We start from the raw sequence: 20,712 nt of genomic DNA, 5'->3' as shown, positions 1-20,712 counted from the left end.
AGGGAATTGAGCCTGATAGTATTTTGTAGCCATTTATTTGTTCTGTAATTTTAAAACTTTTTTTCTGAAAGCTCTCTGCTATTCTGAACCATGGCTTAGGTAGGTGAACCATTGTTGATTTCAATTTGCACCAAAAAATATGTTTGTTTGTTTGTTTTTTATTTTAGGAAAATTCACATATAGCAACCTAAAATGATTCTTTTTCTTTTCCTTTTTTTTTTTTCTTTTTCTAATTATTTTTCTTTTTTCAAAAACATGACTGAAGTTCCATAAAATCTGATAGAAGTGGAGATTATGGATGGTATAATTAGCAAGTTCTTTTCCAAGGAGATTGCAGATGAAAAAGTGCTTGGCATGTTTTTTTAAAAAAAGCCTTTTTTTCTCCTTTGGTATTCTTTAGCTGAACTCCTTGTAAGAGGGGAAATTCACTTTAAGATGAAGGTTTTGTTAATGGATTGCATAAGGCGGGAACAGTATTGATTTCTCTTTCATCTCCTCTCTTAAGAAGTCACTTAGTGAAGAGTGCATTGTAGAAACAGGTTATGCAAAAAGCCTTAGATGAAGGGTCTGCAGAGAAAAATAATTGCTCTTCATGTTCTTTTCCTCAGGGTGATAACGTGCTTATCAACACATACAGTGGAGTGTTAAAGATTTCGGACTTTGGAACTTCAAAGAGACTTGCAGGAATCAATCCTTGTACTGAAACCTTCACTGGTACGTTCCCAGAGGAGATTTTTCTTATCCTCACTCGAACTGTGTATGTAGGGTCAGAATCCACAGATGCTGAACTTTCATTGACTTCAAATCAGTATAAAAGGTTACTGGAAGGATAACTTTTGGATATATAATCTTAAGCTACATGCTGTACTTGTATGCACTGTTCAAAGAAAGTGCTGTTTTGGATGTTCCACTTGTGACATCAAAGTCCTCTACAACAGAAGAGCTGTGGCTCTCCTGTGTGTTATTTGAGTCTGTCTCTGTGTGTGTGGCTTTTTCATCTTGCTGATCTTTTTCTTTCATGATTGGCTTGGACATCCTGACTTCATCTCCAGAATCGTGTATCTACACAACCTGTTATTCAGTTGCTCCTCCTTCTGCTTGATAATTTTATTTGTGTGTTAAATCATGCAGTAGTGGCACTGCATTAAATAGTTATGTAAAATGAGAAGTGACTGTTACTTCTATCTTTTGCTCTTCCATTGATTCTGTAAAAGGAACAGAATGCAGGATGATGTGTCAGATTGATTCCCTTACTTCAGAAGAAAATGTTCATCTCACCTACCCTTTTAGGTTAAGATTTCAGGCTCTTCCTTTTCCTCTCTGGATACAATTCAGAGTGCTTTCCCATATTTTAATCTTAAGATATAAAATATAAATGAAAACTGTCTCTTATCCTAAGCTCATAGAAACATTTAGTAGTTGTCATTGACATTGAAAAGTAATCTCCAGATCAGTAGATGATACCAAATGCTTTTAGCACAAGTAATATCTTGAGTAGTATTTTGAGTCTTATATAGAATGCATGTGGAAATGTTAGAATTTTGAATAATAAAAGTGGATTTTTTTAAGTCTTCTGGTATTGTTCACTCCTCAGTCATTTTGTTCATCTTGTCTTTTAGCTATCTATTTGCAGCATTATTACACCTGAGTAAACAAAAAAGAGTATGTTTTAAACAGGTACCCTCCAGTATATGGCACCAGAGATCATAGACAAAGGGCCACGTGGCTATGGGAAGGCTGCAGACATCTGGTCTTTGGGATGCACAATCATTGAGATGGCTACAGGGAAACCCCCATTTTATGAGCTGGGGGAGCCACAAGCAGCCATGTTTAAGGTCAGATATTTTCTTTGTACAGCTCAGAGTTGTATTTCTAAACATACATAGGACATCTAATGACTGTTTTGGAGAATTAGAAGTTGAAAGAAAGGGAGATAAAGGAAGTGCTTGGATTCTGAGGATGTTAAGAACAATAATCTGTTTCATATATGTATTTTTGAATAGATTAGTAGAGAGATAGCAGCTATTCAGCAGCCTGGGTGTTTAAGAAAAAAACAACACCAAACTGAGAAAAAACCAGTTTTCTACTTTGTGAAGAGCCTCTACTTGCAACTGTGGGGGGTTTTAAATGTAATTGTTTATGCAGTTTGTAACAGTTTGGGTTTTTTTTCCCTGAATTAATAAACTAGTTGTATAAAATTAATATTAAAACCTGAGAATGATATACCACTTCTACTATCTAAATAGTTTTTTGATGTTGTTTATTGTTTGGGGGAAGAACAGTTCAGGCCATTGTTTCTCCCTTTATTTGTTTCAGGTGGGAATGTTTAAAATACACCCAGAAATTCCCGAATCCATGTCTGCAGAAGCCAAGGCTTTCATACTGCGTTGCTTTGAACCAGATCCTGATAAACGAGCTTTTGCTCATGAGCTACTGATAGACGAATTCTTGAAGGTTTCAAGCAAGAAAAGAAAGTCTCCTTCAAAGCTCTCAGGTAAGCATTGCTAAATTCAATCTGGAAGTTTCCTCTTGCCCATGGTACAGTTTCCTGGAACTGCTGATTTAGTCTTTAAGATGAACATAGTGGATCTCCATGCCATGTGAATGATCAGTTGTGGCCTTCTCTACCAGCAGCTTAATGCTGTTGTAGCAGAATTCTGTTATCATGCTGTCACAGAAGTCAATTTATATAAATATTTCTAGTATTTTTTAAAAGTCTGTGATTTTGTGCAGCTTTTATGGTTGTTGTATTTTTGTTTCATTTTTTCCTTCTTTTTTAATTTGCATACATTTTCACTGAAAGAGTATTTATAGAGAGTATATTTTGTGTAAGGTTACAACATGTTTTTAAATCTCAGTGGAGTTTTCTACATAAGCAAAATTAATCTTTGTCCCATAGCAAATGTGCATACACTGCATTATTTCATTTCTGAAATTTCATTTCAGGAAATGTTCATTTCCTGTAGTGTTCTATATTATAGAAAGTAGCAAAGGAGTTTTGAGAGCAGTTATAAAATATTCTATTATGTGTGGATATATACTTAGGAAAATATCTTCTGTATATTTTTTAGTATGATACTTTAAGAAAGAAAAATATCAGGTAAAGGAAATGATGTGGTTTCTACCCCCTCAAAATAAAATTAAATTTCAATAAATTGCACTTTTGAAGACTGCAGCTGTGAGAATTGAGATAGTCCATAAAAATGGGAAGTTACCCTTTAGACTGTGCTTATTTTCTCAGTTAATTTCAGCATATTTAACTTCCTTGTTTTGCTTTCCTTTTCTCACACAGTCCTTTCAGCAAACACAAATGGTGAGTTTTAACCTCCTTCTCCATCAAAAACATACCTGTGTAGATATTGTAGTTATCGCTTATCCTGGTATAATATGTCAACACTAAAAAGAAAGAGAAGTGGTCACAATTGTGAAAATAAGTGACCCTTCTCTATTGGGAACATCTAATTCATTTTGCATATCTGAAATATTGTTTTTAATCCTACCAGACTATGGCTTAATTGTCCAGGCAGATGGGTGATACAGGCTTGTAGGGCTGTGCTGTCATTTATGAGGACATTTGGTGATAACCAGTGGCTGTTTTATAGTAGCCACAGAGCCAAGATTTTTGGAGAATGATAACACAGATTTTTAATAGACTAAATTCTATAACTGACAAACCAGAATGCATTTGAGGCCCCTTGTCAGACCAGAATACAGGATACTCATCTCTTTCAGGAAATGAACTGGGAGAATGCAGGAGGGAACTGAACACACACATAGTTACCCTCATGCTGAACTGGTATCAAAGTGAAACAGATAGTAGTAGTTTCCTGCAGTGGTAATATGTGCTCTGGATTTAAAACTAAAAGTTCTTACTTAATTACATGTCTATTATTATTAGTCAATGATTATGAATTAATTAGACTTGTACAAATTAATCTGATGAAGAAATGTATCTTATATGTCTTATAGAATATATATTTATAAATATATATGTATATATATTTATATGCACCCATAAAATTAATATCTTGGGAGGTGCTTAGGTGACTTACCCTATAGAAACATTTTCCTACTGCTGGAAGTCATGATAGGAGATGCACGCTCATTTCAGTGTTGAAGTTCTGTGAGTAAAATCACAAGAAGCCCAGCATTTCCATCTTTCAGGAATAAAAACATACCTGAAAGATAACTCCATTCCAGATGAAAAAACTTTAGGAGTTTTTTGTCAATTTTTCTCTAATATTTTGTGTTGGTGTGTGGGAAGGATGGAGTTTTTCTGTCTCCTTTGAAACAATATTCTTAACTTCAAAACTCTGATGGTATTATTAAACTCTAATTTCTGAATATTCCTATACAAATAGAGTATCTTCGGAGCATATCCTTACCTGTCCCTGTTCTGGTGGAAGATACAAGTAGCAGCAGTGAATATGGTTCTGTCTCACCTGATACAGAATTAAAAATTGATCCATTCTCTTTCAAAACAAGAGCCAAATCCTGTGGAGAAAAAGATGGGAAGGGAATCCGGTCCCTTTTTCTGAGGTAAAGAGCTACCTGACATTTTTGTTACAGAGTAGATTAGGAATGCATGCATTGGGATGGTTTTTGTAATGTTTCTTTTCACTGTGTCTTTCATTCAGCATCCCAGATGAACATTTTGAGGATCACAGTGCACCTCCTTCACCTGAAGAGAAAGATTCTGGGTTTTTCATGCTGAAGAAGGACAGTGAAAGGAGAGCCACCCTCCACAGAATATTAACTGAGGACCAAGAGCAGGTGGTGAGGAACCTGATGGAAGCTTTGACTCAGGTAATTTCAGAGGGCTGCAAGAATTTTATGGAATTCTAAGACTTCTCTGCAGTTACCTGGGACTGTTGAAATTAAACATAGTAAAGCAATTAGAAATTAAGTTTGATTAAACTAGAAAGCATACATAAGCTTTCATGGTTACTGTTTTATTTGGGCTATTAAAAACAGGCTTTGAAATTGTTCATGACACATTGCATGTGCCTTTTCTGTATTTACTTTGACTATAACTGGTATTACTACTGGCAAGACAACAGAAAAACATGTTTTCATTATACATTTGCCAGTGCTCTTAAAATTTGAGTAACTGAGTCAGGCCTACTAATATAAGGTAGATGATCTCCAGGAGTGGATTATCTTGATGCTCTTTTAAAGTTCTGTGTTCTTACTGACTGGTTTGACAGAGGGAGGTTTAGGTCATTTGGCCTGCTCTGGCCTTGCATTAGGCTATTGTGTAGAAAAATGGGGCTGGTGGATACACCATTGCCTTCTAGCCAACAGCTATAACAGGGGAAAGAGGGGCTAGGGAGAAAACAAATTGCAGCTATTCTTCAGTGCAGTCGGGAGCATGTATGGAGGGAAGATGCAGTAATTGTGAGAGCTACAGCAAACAACAAAATAATTGCAGAATGACCTTTTGGCCCTCTGTTGTGGGGATGATTCATTATGATGATGTATCAGTTCAGGAGGACATTGAAGAAATACATCATGACCACGCTGCTAAGTGTTGCAACACTGTAATCAGATGACAGGATTTTTGTTCTTGTTTGCGTGTGTGTTCATTGTTAACTCTTTCACTTCATTCTCAAGGCAAAGTATTACTGGTCTAAAACATTTGTATAAAACATGACAACTCATCTTCTAAAGACACTAGTGTTTAGAAGGATGCAAACCAATATGATTGCTATGCATGTACTACAGTTACTGTATTTGGAAATGGGTGCCATGCAAATAAAAACAGCTTCTAACTCTTAGGAGGGGGGAGAGAGTAACCCACAGTTATCCTGGTAACTACAGAAAATGTTAAAAGATAAGGCAGTAAGAAAAATATTTGTGATCTGTTCTTTGCGAGAGTGTTGCTTTAACAGACACTGTTTTTGCATGTGTATGCAAGTAATAATCAGTGATTGTGAGAGGCTGAAACTCAATCACAAATCCCAGAGAGTCTGCTCAGTTTCAAGCCTTTCCCAGTTTGGGCTGGAACAGCCTGAGGGAAAAGCAGAGACACAGAATTTTAGAGCCAAAGAGTTCAAAGCTCATGTTCATGTGACTGGCTGCCCTTCAAAAGGATGCTGAGCTCTGACTCCCAAAGACTATTTTCTCCCTTGAGAAATGCAAGAAATTAGTAATAGAACAAGCCTGGCTTGCTTGTTAGGCTTCATCAGGGTTTAGGATTTCGTAAGTTTTTCTCTTCACAAACACTTTCCACAAGAAAGGTTTCAGCAAAGTCATTGGGTTTGAGGGCTATGGAAGGAGAATGCCCCTCATAAAATGGGTCACTATTTCTAATTAGCAAGTCTTACTGCTCCTCCTGCCCCCATAGTGCCTAGTGCCTTGGTGGACTTGGATCTCCTAGTCCAGGGCTACAGTGAGAATTTACCTATCTGCCCTAATGGCTTTTTAATTATTTACCTGGAAATAAGATTGGCTACTGCAGAACAGTGAGAGATCCACTCCTGCATAGAAAATCATCAGGTGAATTCTTCAAAGCAGATCAAGATCAGAGGCTAGGATTTTTTGTCTCAGGTGGATGTTTTAGTCAGTGCTATCTTTGACTGCTCTAGAACTTTAGCTTTTTTTTAAAACTTCTTTTTCAATAAAATTATCTTTGTTTCATCCTGATAATAAATAATTGACTATAGTTAAAAGCTCAGTGTTACTGGCAAACAAGAGTTCTTGGTGTCTGGCCAGCCCATAACATTCATGGCATAAAACCGGGAACTGCAGTAGAGCCAAACACCATATGTCCTTCTTTTACAGAAATCAATGTTGGATATCCTTAGTCTATATAAATATTTACTTTAATTCCTTCAGAGAAAGCATCTAATCCTTCATGTTGAACTATAACTCTGGCTTAATTTAAGATCTGGCTTTGAAATTCGCATTTAGTTGGCATAACTTTACTTATTAGAGCAAATACAGTGCTCTGCTTCCTAGTTACTCTAGGCTGATTATTCTGCTGAATGCTTTTGAGCCTTTCACTCCTTTGGTAGCTCATGCAAAAACACAAAAGCTTTTAAAAATAGGCAAATGAATATTTATACTAGAAAAGTTGAGATCTTTGTAGGCTCGCTTTAAGAACAGCTAAGTGTAGAAGTTCTGTGTGAAGGGAAATTAGGACATTACATAAGAAACAACCAGTCCCTTTGTGAGCCTCCTGCATAACTTTGACAAATCTCTTCTTATAAATGCTGCTGTAGGACTTTGCACATTGTCTCTGAGAGACACCCAGAAATTTGAGGCACTGCAAAGTATCTGTGTGTTTACAATTATGAGTAATTTGTAGTATCCAGTGCACAGTACATCTATTAATATCTTTATTCACTGTTACAAAGACACATACACAGTACAGTGTGCACACATTCTTCAGCAGCTGGTGGGAAACTAAGTCAGCTACCCGTTTAATGAGTTCCTACCTGAGTCACCAGGGAGTTCAGCCCCAGAGCTCTGTGCTGCTGCAGTTATGCTGCCACCAGCACCTGACCTGCAGCTGCACCTTTCCCTTAACCATAGCAGCAGAATTTCTGAAAACCCATATTGCCAACTGACATTATTGACTGAAGTCCTTCTGGATGTATGTTTCAAAAGATGATTACCAAAGCTATTTCTTTTCCTCTCTCTTCTGACAGGGAGCGGAAGAACCCAAGCTAAAGTGGGAACATATCACAACACTCGTTTCCAGCCTCAGAGAGTTTGTACGGTCCACTGATCGCAAAATCATCGCAACCACACTTTCAAAATTGAAGCTGGAGTTGGACTTTGACAGCCATGGCATCAGTCAAGTGCAGCTTGTGCTGTTTGGTTTTCAAGATGCTGTAAGTTGTAATTTTTACTAAGAAATTTGTGCGCCTAAACTGAAAATAACAATAATCAAACCAGGACCAAAGAGAACTTGTTTAACTTCCACCCAGAGCTGCTGAAACAATAATATCTGAGGGCTTGAAACTGTAATAGCAAAATCTGAACCCACATCAGTGACAGTTTGGTTGCCTTGTGATCCTTTGGCAGGACACAGACCCTGAACACTGCTGAGATCTTGCTGATTAAAGATTTAGAAAGTTCCGAATAATTGTGTGTATATTGTATCATAGTAGTAAGGCAGGAAAGCCTTTTTTTAAAATCACATTTTGGAATGTTTTCTGGGTACTAAGACTAACAATGAATGTCAGGTTTATCCTACACAAATGCAGATCTCTTCAACTTCTTTTATAAGCATTGCCCCCCATAGTAGTTTGTCTACCTTGTAATACTGTATTGAATTCTTATTGTAGTATTTTTTTTTTAGCATCAGATTTCTGCCAAACTAGAAATTTTTATTTTAATTTGTAATAAGCAGAATAGGGAGGAATTAAAATTGTTACTTTTCTACCAATAATAAATGCAGGATTTATCATCTCCTACATTGAGTAACAAAACACATGCTTGAGTAGCCCTTAAATAGCTAGTTTACAAACAGCAAATGTTTTCCTAAGATTTAAGTGTTGGTTCACAAGCAGTTAGGCTTAATGATTAAGATGAATAATGAACATGGGAGGGTGCAGCTGTGCTGAATATTACTTGTCCAGACTGAAGTCATGTAGTAAAAATGAAATGACAATTCAGGTAGGTATTTGAGGTGGATGATTCTTTTAGAATTCAAACCTGGGGCACTCAGACAAGTAGAAGTGCTGTCAGGAAGGATGGCATAGCATGTAAACTGTTGCATAGATTATACTAACAAGAATTAGATGCTTTTATAAAGAAAAAGTATTAGATTAATCTGTGAAAGAGATCTTTCTACAAATCAAAAGTTTTCTCTTTGATTCTTTTGAATATGCTTTCAGCTCTCTCTGTTAACCTCATATTAATATTCTTTTGATACTGGAAGAGAAAAAACAAGCATATAAGGTCAAGAAAATAGTGGAGGGGGTAATAGTACAAATATTTGTATTAGTGTTCTGATAGAGATGTCGCTGGGCATCAGTTGTTTGATAGTAATTGCCTGGGTTGTATTCTTATCAGTAAAAAAAATTCTTTTCTATTAACTTAATAATTACAAGTTGCTGTTTTTTAACTGATAAATGTCTCTCTCATTATTATCTACTATTTAAGTAAATCCACAGAAAGTTAAAACTTTGCTTTATATGTGTGCAATCTTACTTCTTTTGGCCATACATTAAATTTCCATAGTACTACACTGATTTCAGGACAGTATCAAGACCTCAGATGCTGCAGAGACTGAGGTACTGATAAAAGTGAAGGAAAGTATTTCCCTTGCTCTTGGTACTTAATAAGGTGATCTTAGGTTACAGTGTTTAATAATCACAACATCCTTATCAGACCAACCAAGAAAAAGTAATTTTGTGATGTAATATAAATAACTAAATCACATTACTATGGATGATTGTGATCTTGACAAAGTTAGATTATGTTTCTTCAGTTCTCAATAAAGGTAGACTTAGCACGTCACTGTCTCCATAGCAGTCATTTTGGGAAGGTGCAAAGTGCTTGCACAGGGGAGTTTTGCTGCCTCAGAGGGCAGTGGGCAAGCCTTTGGGACAGCTGCTGCCCAGGTGCCAGCCCAGGGCAGGCTCCCCTGGCACTGCTGACAGCTCTCCAAATCCAAACACAGTGTCCAAGTGCCATCTCGTGGCCATTGGCAATAGAATTGAGCAGATAAGTACTGCTGTGCTGGGTTGACCCTGGCTGGCAGGTAGAGGAAAGCCCCTACCCAGTCACTCATTCACTCCCTCCCAACAGGAAGAGGGAGAAAATTGGAAGGACTAAAAGTGAGAAAATTTGTGGGTCAAAATAAAGATTTTCAAATAAGTGAAAGGGGGGAAAAAACTTGTAAGTGTTGCAAAAGCAGTCAGTCACCAACAGCAGACTAGTGCCCAGCCAATCCCTGAGCAAATACTCCTTTGGAAAAAGCAGCCTCCCGCTTATTGCATGACCTTATACGGAAGGGAATATTTCCTAGCCCAGCTGTGCCAGCTGTGCCAGCTGTGCCAGCCATGTACCCCTCCAGCCTCCAGTCCACCCACAGCCCCCTTGCCCCTGGGGCAGTGTAAAAAAAAGAGGCAGCCTTGACAGCACGTAAGCTTTGCTCAGCAGGAGCTGAAACATGTGTGTGTTATCAAGGCTGTTTTAGTCACAGTCTGAAACATAGCACCATGTGGGCTGCTGTGAAAGAAATTAACTCCATCCCAACCAAAGCCAGTGCAGGTACCTACATGAATTACTGCGTTACTGAATACTCTTGCTTTTTAGCAGTGAAAATAGTAGGATTAATAACTTTTACATACTGTCTGAAGACATTGTTTGTTTAACTTCAGTCATTTTTTAGAGAAAGGTTACCACAATATGAGAAAATTGAACTAATCCCTTTTATAGGAAGAGTGAAGTATCTTTTTGCCACTTTTTTTCATAATCAATAGTTACCCCTTTTTTTATAACACTGTAACCTGATAATTTTGTAAATACAGTTATATTTGTTGCTTCCTGCAACTGTTTAAGTTCTACTTTGTTGCTTTGATTGCTTCTGTGCCTGGAAAACAGCATTGAATCTCATGCTATTGCTGCTTACTGTTGGCTGGGCATTTCTGTGTCATTTGGGAGCTGGAAGACAGTTCCATGAGGTAGAGAAGTTTGTGCAAGTGACATGGAGTATCCATAGAGGCATCTGTGAACATGACTAAAAGCAGTTTGTAAGCAGGCCTGTAGGCAATAAGGAGCAGCCTAGTGTAGAAAACCATCAGATTGTACAAAGTAAGAAGTAGAAGGCAAGAGAAAATGGTTCAGCGCGGAGATGAAGTTCCCTAATTGTTTAAACTAACATTAATTAACTAGTTTCAGAATTAAGTAGGAGCAGCATTACATTAGTTCTTTGTTATTTCCTACAATTGTACTTTAAAATAGACAAGTAGTGCTCAGAGCAAGCAGTGAAAGTGATGTCAAAAAAGGAACAAGATTAATTATCTTCAGCTACAAGCTTTTCATACCATAGTCCTTGTTATTTGTCTTGCTTGCATTCTTTTGAAGTTTCTCTCCACAGCCATGAAGGTTAAGTATCATAGCCATCAACAGTCACCTAACACAGGAACCAGTACTTGTGAAAAACACAACATATTACATTACTTCAATAAAATGGATAAAGTTGATAATGTTGCTATCAAGAAATAATTGTAATTATCTACTCGGATACAACATCTAGAAGTGTAAACACTTTTTATGACATATATTCTCATTTTAAGTTGTGGGGAATGTAATATCTGAACTGAATTTTCTCTCACTAGGTCAATAAAGTTCTCCGAAATCATAATATTAAGCCACATTGGATGTTTGCACTGGACAGCATAATCAGAAAAGCTGTGCAGACTGCTATTACAATTCTGGTCCCAGGTGAGTCATTCTTAATACTCAGCAAATGTTTATCAGCTGATCTCTTTAAACATGCTTTAGAGTTGTGATTATGATGCTTCACTTAGGAGTTTGAAACCAGCAGTGGCCTTTTTCCTGTTCACTGTGTGTTTTGCAATTCAGAAACTAATCTGTGTATTGTTCAAGCTATGTTGGAAAGCACCTTTCCAGAATGTGTAATCTAAATGATTCTGCAACACGGTGAGTAGTAGCAGGTTAAGGTGCTCTGGGACCTAATTTTTTGAAGTGCAAAATGTTGCCTATTGCTTATGGTCAGAAGCTATCTTTAGAAACCCCAAAAATCAACAAACCCAAACAACCCCAGACCTTTGGTTTGAAACTTGCCAAAACCAAATGAACAGGTCTGCAGTGCCTGCAGTTTGTACATTGCATTTTAAATGTGGAACTAGAATGTATGGCTTCACTAGAGAAGGAGTCTGTTTAGATGAAACTGTAGCCCATTCTCTTACTTCTCTACCTATTTTCAAATTTAGGTTTTCTGCTTCTTTTTAACTTCTAATGCTGGAATTAATTGTGATATTTTCAAATGTGTAATTTAATGCTATAATACAGAATACTTACATTTCAATAATAATAATAATTATAATAAACAGAATACTTACATTCCAGTTTCCTGCAATGGGTTGAGTCTTAAATTATCAATAAGGGAACCTGAAAATTACATTGAAAGTTACATCTATTCCTATTCTCCTTATTTTCCATATCTCTAGCACAAACAACAAGATATAAATGGAGTTTCTGTGTTACTTTCAAGTCATAAAGAAACTCCTCTGTCTTCTGATTAGAATGCTGAACACCTCTTACAGGCATGTACTTCATTGTGTAATAGGAGTAACTGTAGAATTCCTCCTTAGTAGACTTTTCTTCCCCATACAGCCCAGTGTCAGCATTAGTTGTAGGTGGTCAAGCTTAAACAAAAGCCTCTGTGCCTCAGTAGTTTTCAGGCACTGCTTCCCTAATTCTGATTACTTTCCCCTCCCTTTGTCTCGCTCTTTTTTCTTATTATTTTTTCTTATGATGTGGAGATTTATCACTGCCCTTAACACTTGTAAAAGTTATGGGATGTTTAAGGAATGGTAAAAAGCAAATTTTATGCTGCCTGGTGCTGAACAATGGCAAATAACTTCTGTATCCTGCTAATAAGAAGTTCAAAGCAAATTCAGAAATATTTTCCTAGCAGTATTTGGGTAACTGCTATATAATAATCTGCTTTCCTGAATTTAGGGGAAGCACAGCTCTGTTGATCTTATCATGTTCAGCCTTGAAAAAGGTATCTGGCATTGAAATGATGAGGCAAAATAGATCAAGGAACAAATGTTTCTTTTGTAAAGAAGAGAAACATACTTGTTAGTTTAGTTATTCAGCAGAAAGGGCATAAAGCAAGTGGGATTCAGGAAAAAAATTACACTTTGGTGAGAAGACTAGAGGGAATTCTTAGCAGTAAGGAGCCACAATTGAAGGAAGGAAGGAAGAAATATTTATATGAAATAGTTAGAATTAACAAGCAGATGTTGTGAACAATAATAGGTTGTATAGGAGTGTCAGATATTGTGTACATATCTCACATACCTGGTAGGCCCTGGTAGGTAGTTTAAACAGGGAACAACAGAAACCAGGGTATATCTTTGTGTTTGTAGTTTTGTGGATGTGCATCATTACAAAATAGGCAGTCTTCCCTCTCATGTAGAAGGGAAGTGTGCTTTTACTTGTTGGGAGAGGGGCCTTTTTGTAATTTCCTCTCTGTGTTTGGATGCATTTTTTGGTGAACATGATATTCTTATAAGGATGGAGTGATAAATATGCCAGAACAGCAACAGCAGGAATACCTGGATAGACAAGAAATAATGTTTATTTATTTAATAAAATGTTTAAAGTCAGATACATAAGAAAATACAAACTATTGAGAATGGAATTAAGCAAAAGAAACTCTGCTGTACATGATACTTCAGCACAATTTGACATTAAATGGTGGCCAAATCTGGAATCATATTTATACAGATAGTTTTTTTTTTTTACAACTCTTGAACCTTCAATGGCTAGAATAATAATCTGCATAAACAAGGGTGCTGTTATATTTTGAGTGATCTTAAACCCGCAGAAAATATCTGTTGTCCTGAAATCAGAAATTTCAGGTCTGTTGTAACCAAAGCTATAGGATGATATGGAAATAATCACTTGGGTCTGCTTTTGTTTTAATATTTAACTAAAGTTTAACAACTTTGGTGGTTTTTCTTTTGCTTCTATTTTAATAGAATTAAGGCCACATTTTAGCCTTGCATCTGAAAGTGATACAGCCGATCAAGATGATATAGAAGTTGAAGATCAAGATGAACAGCCTCAGAATCAAACCATCCAGCAGCCTTGCATTGTGTTGGAAGATGCAGTAGCTACCTCAGGTGTGAGCACACTCAGCTCTACGGTGTCCCATGACTCCCAGGCTGCTCACAGATCACTGAGTGTCCAGCTCGGCAGGCTAAAATTAGAGACAAACAGGTAAGTCTGGGCATCAGGAGACAGGGACACTAGCCTGCTTACAGCAGTATGCATTGGTTAGCTTTCAAAAGATATATAAGCTGCAATACTAGTGACAGTGCCAAAATTCCATTGCAGTGTAGGTTGTTCCTTTTAATGATGATCCTTGTTTAGCTGTGACTGATCAATTACATAGTTTTATGAATTTCAACAAAACCATAGTGATGCAAGTTAAGGTCAGGCTTGATTTCAGGTGCCCTTTCAGGGAAGGTCTGTAACAAAACTGACTTGCTGCCAAACTTCTGCTTTTTCTCTTTGGTGTGCTCTGTATGGCTGATAAATGGTGTTGTGTTTTGTTTCCATTAAGGCAGAACTTGCTGTTCTTTTCTATAGCTATTCTCAGCAAGTGAACTCAAGCTAACAGCCAGCCACACAGAAACTCCACAAGGAAACTGCTTCAGATTTGTTTTGTGCATAGCAGTCACTGCAAGCAGGATCTGTGCTTACCAGCACCCATTACCTTTTTATTAAACAGAGGAAGATGGGGAAAATAGATATTTTGCTTAAAAGAAGTAATGAGGCAGAAATTTGGATATTGTATTTTTTTCAGAAATATGTCTTGCACTTCATGCACATGGAAGGTGGTTCTTTAAGGTTTTGTTTCTCTTTTAATAGAAAAATTCAAATGGAAATGATCTTCTCTATATTTTGTTTGATTTTCATCAAAATATACCAAATAGTCTGGTATACCAAAAAGTAGGTATTTTGCTTTTGCAGCATGTTATTTATGACACTGGATTCCTACTGACCTCAGCAGATTTTGAATGTGGCCTTGATAGAAAGAGAACATGTCTTCAGTAAGACAGTTGTTATGCTGGTAGAACATTCTTTGGAGCTGCAGTTTCATTTGAAATTAAAATGTTAAATTACACTTTATTTTTACATGTGTCTGAGAAGGTTGCCAGAAATAGAGTAATTAATTATACGGTCCTGTATTTAATGAAGTATCGGTATTTTGGCGTCCTTATGTCACAATTATTATTTTTACTTGTGACCACTGAGAAATATTGTGATTTTCTTATTGTTATACCTAAAGAAATACATAAATATTTAAGATTTACTCACTTTACTTCAAAAGCTTATGGTGGGGAATGGCCTCTGAAATGATCAGCTCGTAGAGGTACTTTTTTGCTAACACTTTGCTTCTGTAAATTTCTCACATGCAAAGCCTTTGGCCAAATATTCACATCCAGTCATTCATGCAGAGATTTTGAATAAATAGTACAGAAAAATGTTTAAATATTTATGAAAGCTTTATTGTCATAAGCAGCAAGCAGTTACCAGGAGAAAATAATTAATTATTTTATTGGCCCTGAAGGCCTTTTTCAACCAGAATAGATACAGTAGGAATAAGTTAACTGAAAGGTGACCTGTCTGGATGGAATATCAATTTGCACTGAGAATAACCAAGCTGTGGGGTTGTGTAGATGCACCAAGCAGCTCTGTTCCCATGCAGGGTGAATTTGTTAAGGTTTGTTAGCTCAGGTGTGGAAGCACTCAAGTGAAAATATGTTTCTGGTAGGCCTGAATGCAAGCTAAAAGCTTGCATGGGGCTCAAAACCTTTACAATGCAATCATGTGGAATTCAGTTTACCCCTGTGCAAAGGCAGGTAAGGGGCTTTTGTGGCACATTTTCTAATGAAATTCCTGTCTTTCAGAAAATGGTTGCAGTGCTCAGCTGATATAAATTAAAAAAAAAATACATTGATAAATAAAAGGAAACATGCTGAAATGGAGCAGTTATTGCATGGTTCTCAGGCTGACAGATGTTTCAAGAAAGGGATGAAGATGCTGCAATCCTTTCAAGGCAGAACTTCTCAGGAGTCAATGATAGGGTTATGAGTCTGCTCTCCATGTCCAAATTTTGACCAAGTTCCTGATAACATATCATTCACAAGTCCTGCATTTTAATAAACCACTTTTCTAAAAGAACAAATTGCAGCAGTTTTACATATTAATTTTCCATTATATTCTGACTGTTTTATTTTCATCAGCTTAAATGGTGCTAGCCACTTAATCTCTCCAGGTTTCTCTCTGGGTTTGTGTTATGAAGGAGATCAAACATGAGTTTCAATTTACTTCTGCTTGACATTCTTGGAAGCAATTTCTTAGGGGAGTAGGCAAGTATTTTGCCTCCTCTTTTCTCGCTCTTAGTATAGCCTAGGAGGGCAGGCACCGAGTGCCTTATATGTGAGGAAGGGATACCCCTTGTGTGGTTGAGAATGTATTTTTCATATTTATGAAATGCAGACATATGTTTTCATCACATTTTCATCACTTCTATACCATTTCCATACCTTTGAAAATGTCTGCTGGAGAGATGTGAACTGGCATTTTTCCTTACAAAGGTTTGGTCCTTAGTTTATGAACCACTTTGATATTTGTTCTCAGATCCAGTTTTGTTTAAAGCAGAGCACAGGCTGTAGAAATCTCACTGAAATTCTGAAATTTTCTACCATACCACTTGTTTAGTGGGTGAACATATATGTGGAGGCTGGTGTATTTGGGTCTTCTGTAAGAATGTTTATATCTTGATATAGGTCATAATCAATCTATAGTGAAAGAATATACCTTCAGTAAAAGCTGAAGAAGTCTGTCTTTGTCTTTTTCAGCAATGTTTCCAGTTTTGATATAGTAAGATCTTTCCTTTCCTGAAAATTTGAAGCTACTGAAGGAAATGAGTGCTTTATTCTCATTATTTCACAGGTTATTGGAAGAGTTAGTTCAAAAGGAGAGAGAGTTTCAAGTCCTCTTGCATCAAGCTATAGAAGAAAAAGATCAAGAGATCAGGAACCTACAGCTCAGGTCACAGCCAATAGGTAAGTGAGAAGAATTTTTAAAGAAAAGTTTCATACGGGCTACAGATGGAAAAGTGCCAGCTAAACGTCAGTCCATTTTATTGAGCCAGCCTCAGCAAAGATGCTTTAATGTGCTGCTTCTGGCAGGGTTTGCTCTGAAGTAAGAATATACATTGTGGAAACAAAATACTGGATTTGTTAATCACACTACAGGGAATGGTATGATTTAAATATTTTTGTTTGTAATTATATGGAAGAGTACAAGGCTCATATCCTACCGAATAAATATTACCCCTGAAGATGATAATCTAGTATGTTTAGATATATGTTCCTTGAATTACAGACCGTTCCAATTGTTACAGTGAAAGTTCAAGAGGTGAGATGTAAATACACTTAATTGGTCAGACACAAATACAACTTAAATGTTACTGAGGAAAGCTGAGTTTGCTGTGTCTGCCCTGAAGAAGGTGGAAGTGCTAATGCAGTTTGATATTTCTGTGTAATTTGCTTCTAAGTGCTGCTTCCCAAAAGCAGCTGATCCTCAGCCTAAGACATTGCCTGTGCAGCAGCTGTATGAGTTACACTGAACAGTGTAGTTAATTGATGCAACAACCTTAGTGTAGAAACAGTGACAGTGAAATTGATATGCCTTGTACTAGCAAAGCCATTTGCAGAAGAAGGCAGAAAAATTTTGTGTGTGCCAATGTTCACCCTACTTTAACTCTATCCTTAATTAAGCAGAGAAATTAATGTATAATTGTCTATAAATTGTAATTAAGTGTGTTTTCCTTGGGAATTGGCATTTATTTATGAGGACACTGGTATTCTAAGCTTGAAGGAAAAGCTCACTGAAGAGAGTGCGTGAGGAGTCAAAAATGAAAAGAGGTTGCTTTGGCAACACAGAACCTTGTCTCAAATATGCTTGTTCCAGATATTCCTGGATTGTCTGTCCGTCATCGTCATTCCGCTGGCACAGGGACCGAAGACCCTGATCTCATAAATTGGCTGAGAGTTCATGGAGCTGATGAGGCCACAATAAACAAGGTAGCAATGATCCTATTCACTGCCTGACACAGTTGCAATACTGTTATGTGAATCAGTTTAAAAAAAATACCAAACCTTTCTAATTACTTTAGCACATCTTGAGAGATTAATTAGTTTTCAGAAGATAGGAAAAAGCCATAAATGTGAAGGCCTTCATAAAGATAAAGTACCATTAATAGTTCCTAAATCTGATTGTAAATAAAGCAATAAAATATCCTGGTAAATAGACACTCTTGGGTTTTCAGTGTCTTTACACACTGCAGCATTCCTGCTGATGATACTCTGGATACAGGATACATGTTCACCCTTGGCTAGCTATGCTACAGTGAAATATCCTAAGTAGATCAGTCTGCTCTGCAGCAAATTATATAACTTTAGAGGTGTTAAAGATTTCAGCTAATTTAGGAATACCTGCATGTAGTTATCACTCCTACAAATCAGACCAAAGGTTCCTCCAAGTTCAATTACAGCAAATTTAGATGCCATTCTTGAAAAGGTACATCTTAACTGTTTTAATTTCCTCATGGGTTAAATGTGCTATTACTTATGGTCGAATTTGTGTTCAGTGAAGTCTGTAATTCTGTTATACCAGTGGTAGCAATAGAAATGCCAGTTGACAAAGGTTTTTAGTAGCTGTAAAAGCATTACATCTTTCAAATTGTGCCTGGTATGCCGATGCAGAGGATACAGTGTAAAATTTAAGTAGATTCACTGTATTTGTAGAAACCATGTTTTTCTGTTACACATGCCAGATTTCAGCCCAATTTTAGGTTTTTCCTCTAATATACCCTTCTATTTTTAGAGGCAGATAATTCTAGGGAGATGAGCTTAGAAATTTAAATAATGTTTCTAACAAAATGTTTATTTAAATTTCTTTCTGCAGTTCTTGGCTGAAGACTATACCTTAACGGATGTTCTCTGCTATGTTACACGAGATGATCTGAAATGTTTGAGACTGAGGTAATCCTGCACAGTTAAATGAACTGTTCTTTGTAAGAAGAAAAATTAACTGTTACTAAATCTTTACTTACTGCATTGTGTACAATTCATTTGAAATAACTAATACTTTCCAGTATGTCTTTGTATGCTGATACATTTCTGCCAAAGAGCTGATATTGTTTAAACCTTAAAGTAAGCTTTTTCTATTGAAGGAAAAATTTTAAGGTAAAACATTTACCTTACAACTGGAGACACTGGATATCCCATTAGAACCTTGCTTTTATTTAAAAAAGTAGATCTAGAAGAACTTTCAGTAGTTTATTATCATCATCAAACTTCAGAAACATTACTCATGGACTGTAAGTAACACTACATTTCACCTAATCATGCCAGGTGTATAGGTCACCAGCTTGCATCATGTTGGAAGTCAAATGTGGGTTATGCAAGTCCTTTGGACCAGAAGTCTGAATTCCAGACAGCAGGCATCTGCCAAGTGGAAAGATTGCCCTGTCTTGTAACCAGAAAAGGACTCTGTTCTCTGTTTGAGTAATGCATGTTGGATTTCACCTTTGATCAGCCTTCCCACTGAATATCATTGATCAAAACCAGAGCAAGAAAATCAGAAAGCATCTCAGTTGGAAGGCTTTCAGACTAGAGAGTATCTTTGTACCTGAGTGTCTTTATGATTTTTCTTTACAGAGGAGGAATGCTGTGCACACTCTGGAAGGCGATCACTGAGTTTCGAGAGAAACACGCCTGACACTGATATTTTTTCTTTGCTTCTCTGCAGAGATGAAAATATTTCCTTTCAGCCAGAGCAGGTGTGCTGTCAGAAGGACTGTTGCACTTTAATCCAGTATTTGTTTACCAATGTTAAAAACACTGCAGCTTCCTGACTGCTTTTACTCCCATAATCCATAAGGAATCTGTAAACAACCTGCAACATTATTTTACTTTAAATGTTTTTACATGCAAGTTTTTCAAAAAATTTTTAGAAAACATACACACAAAAGTTATAAAATATTGTAGTTAAAGTAAGCAGATGTTAATTTCATGACAAACTGATGTAAGATTTCACATAACAGTTCATCACTGGAACAAAACCAAAATGTGACAACAACTTTTCAATTTCTTTGTAATATATCTCAATATTATCTGTAGTAGAGCTTCATAATTTCAATCATAATTGCATATTTTTCTTTTAGTGTGCAAGACCTAAAGGTAATTGTTTTTACCTACTGCCCTATATAGTTTAATATTGTTTATTTTTGGTAATTTAAGTTCTATGGTGCATTTGTTTTAGAGTTGTTTATGTACTACTGAACTGTACCAGTTGTATACACCTGAACCACAGTAATGTTAGCTTGTTCTAAAGCTATCTCTGACATACACAATTGAAAATAAAAATAACCTAAGACTTACTTTTTCCTATATTTTTGGACTTCTAAAATAATAACAATGGTGTAGAACTGGAAAATATTTGAATAAAAAAATTCAAACTGAGTATCAAGGGAACCTTTCTGATGCATCTTAAATTTACTGCAATTTGACTATGATAACCATAGCACTGAATATTTTCTTGGTTTTTCTATTTAGTCTAATTCCTGTACTAACAAGCCAAGACTAAACAAAATTCTTCTCTGAGTGCTGTACTTGACTTGAGAAATGGAAAGTCCTGCCTCCATGCACTGTAGTCATTGTGGCCTGTTGTTTCTTTTTCTACTTTTGTATATGCAATGATTTTTTTTTCTCACATGTAATGAAAAAGGATGGTGGTTGTTCCCTATCCATCCACTGTCATTGTCACTCCACCATTCTAGCAATGGATATCAACAGATTCTTCTGGGGCAGCTGCAAAAAATTCCATTGAGGGTAAGACTTGCCTGGACAAGAAGCTACTTCTTTTTTCATAAGTCTTGGTAACCAGTAAAAGGCTTAATTTTTCAGGTCTAGCAGG

At 36.5% G+C, this 20,712-nt stretch overlaps 1 protein-coding gene across 1 annotated transcript in view; it reads left to right on the top strand.

The window, feature by feature from the left end:
- The window catches only part of MAP3K5 (mitogen-activated protein kinase kinase kinase 5), a 98,730-nt gene extending 78,472 nt beyond the window's left edge, over positions 1-20,258 (top strand). Inside the window, exons 18-30 of the mRNA XM_021553111.3 lie at positions 609-714; positions 1,678-1,835; positions 2,317-2,494; positions 3,293-3,313; positions 4,362-4,539; positions 4,638-4,806; positions 7,653-7,838; positions 11,298-11,403; positions 13,695-13,935; positions 16,681-16,793; positions 17,704-17,816; positions 18,700-18,776; positions 19,455-20,258. Coding sequence (XP_021408786.1) covers positions 609-714; positions 1,678-1,835; positions 2,317-2,494; positions 3,293-3,313; positions 4,362-4,539; positions 4,638-4,806; positions 7,653-7,838; positions 11,298-11,403; positions 13,695-13,935; positions 16,681-16,793; positions 17,704-17,816; positions 18,700-18,776; positions 19,455-19,515 — 1,707 coding nt within the window. The 3' untranslated portion in view covers positions 19,516-20,258. The remainder of the gene's footprint in view (positions 1-608; positions 715-1,677; positions 1,836-2,316; positions 2,495-3,292; positions 3,314-4,361; positions 4,540-4,637; positions 4,807-7,652; positions 7,839-11,297; positions 11,404-13,694; positions 13,936-16,680; positions 16,794-17,703; positions 17,817-18,699; positions 18,777-19,454) is intronic.
- The last annotated feature ends 454 nt before the right edge of the window (positions 20,259-20,712 follow it).

Source organism: Lonchura striata, chromosome 3 (genome assembly GCF_046129695.1).
Source record: "Lonchura striata isolate bLonStr1 chromosome 3, bLonStr1.mat, whole genome shotgun sequence".
Lineage (NCBI taxonomy): Eukaryota > Metazoa > Chordata > Aves > Passeriformes > Estrildidae > Lonchura > Lonchura striata.
This window is presented reverse-complemented; position numbering and strand designations above follow the sequence as displayed.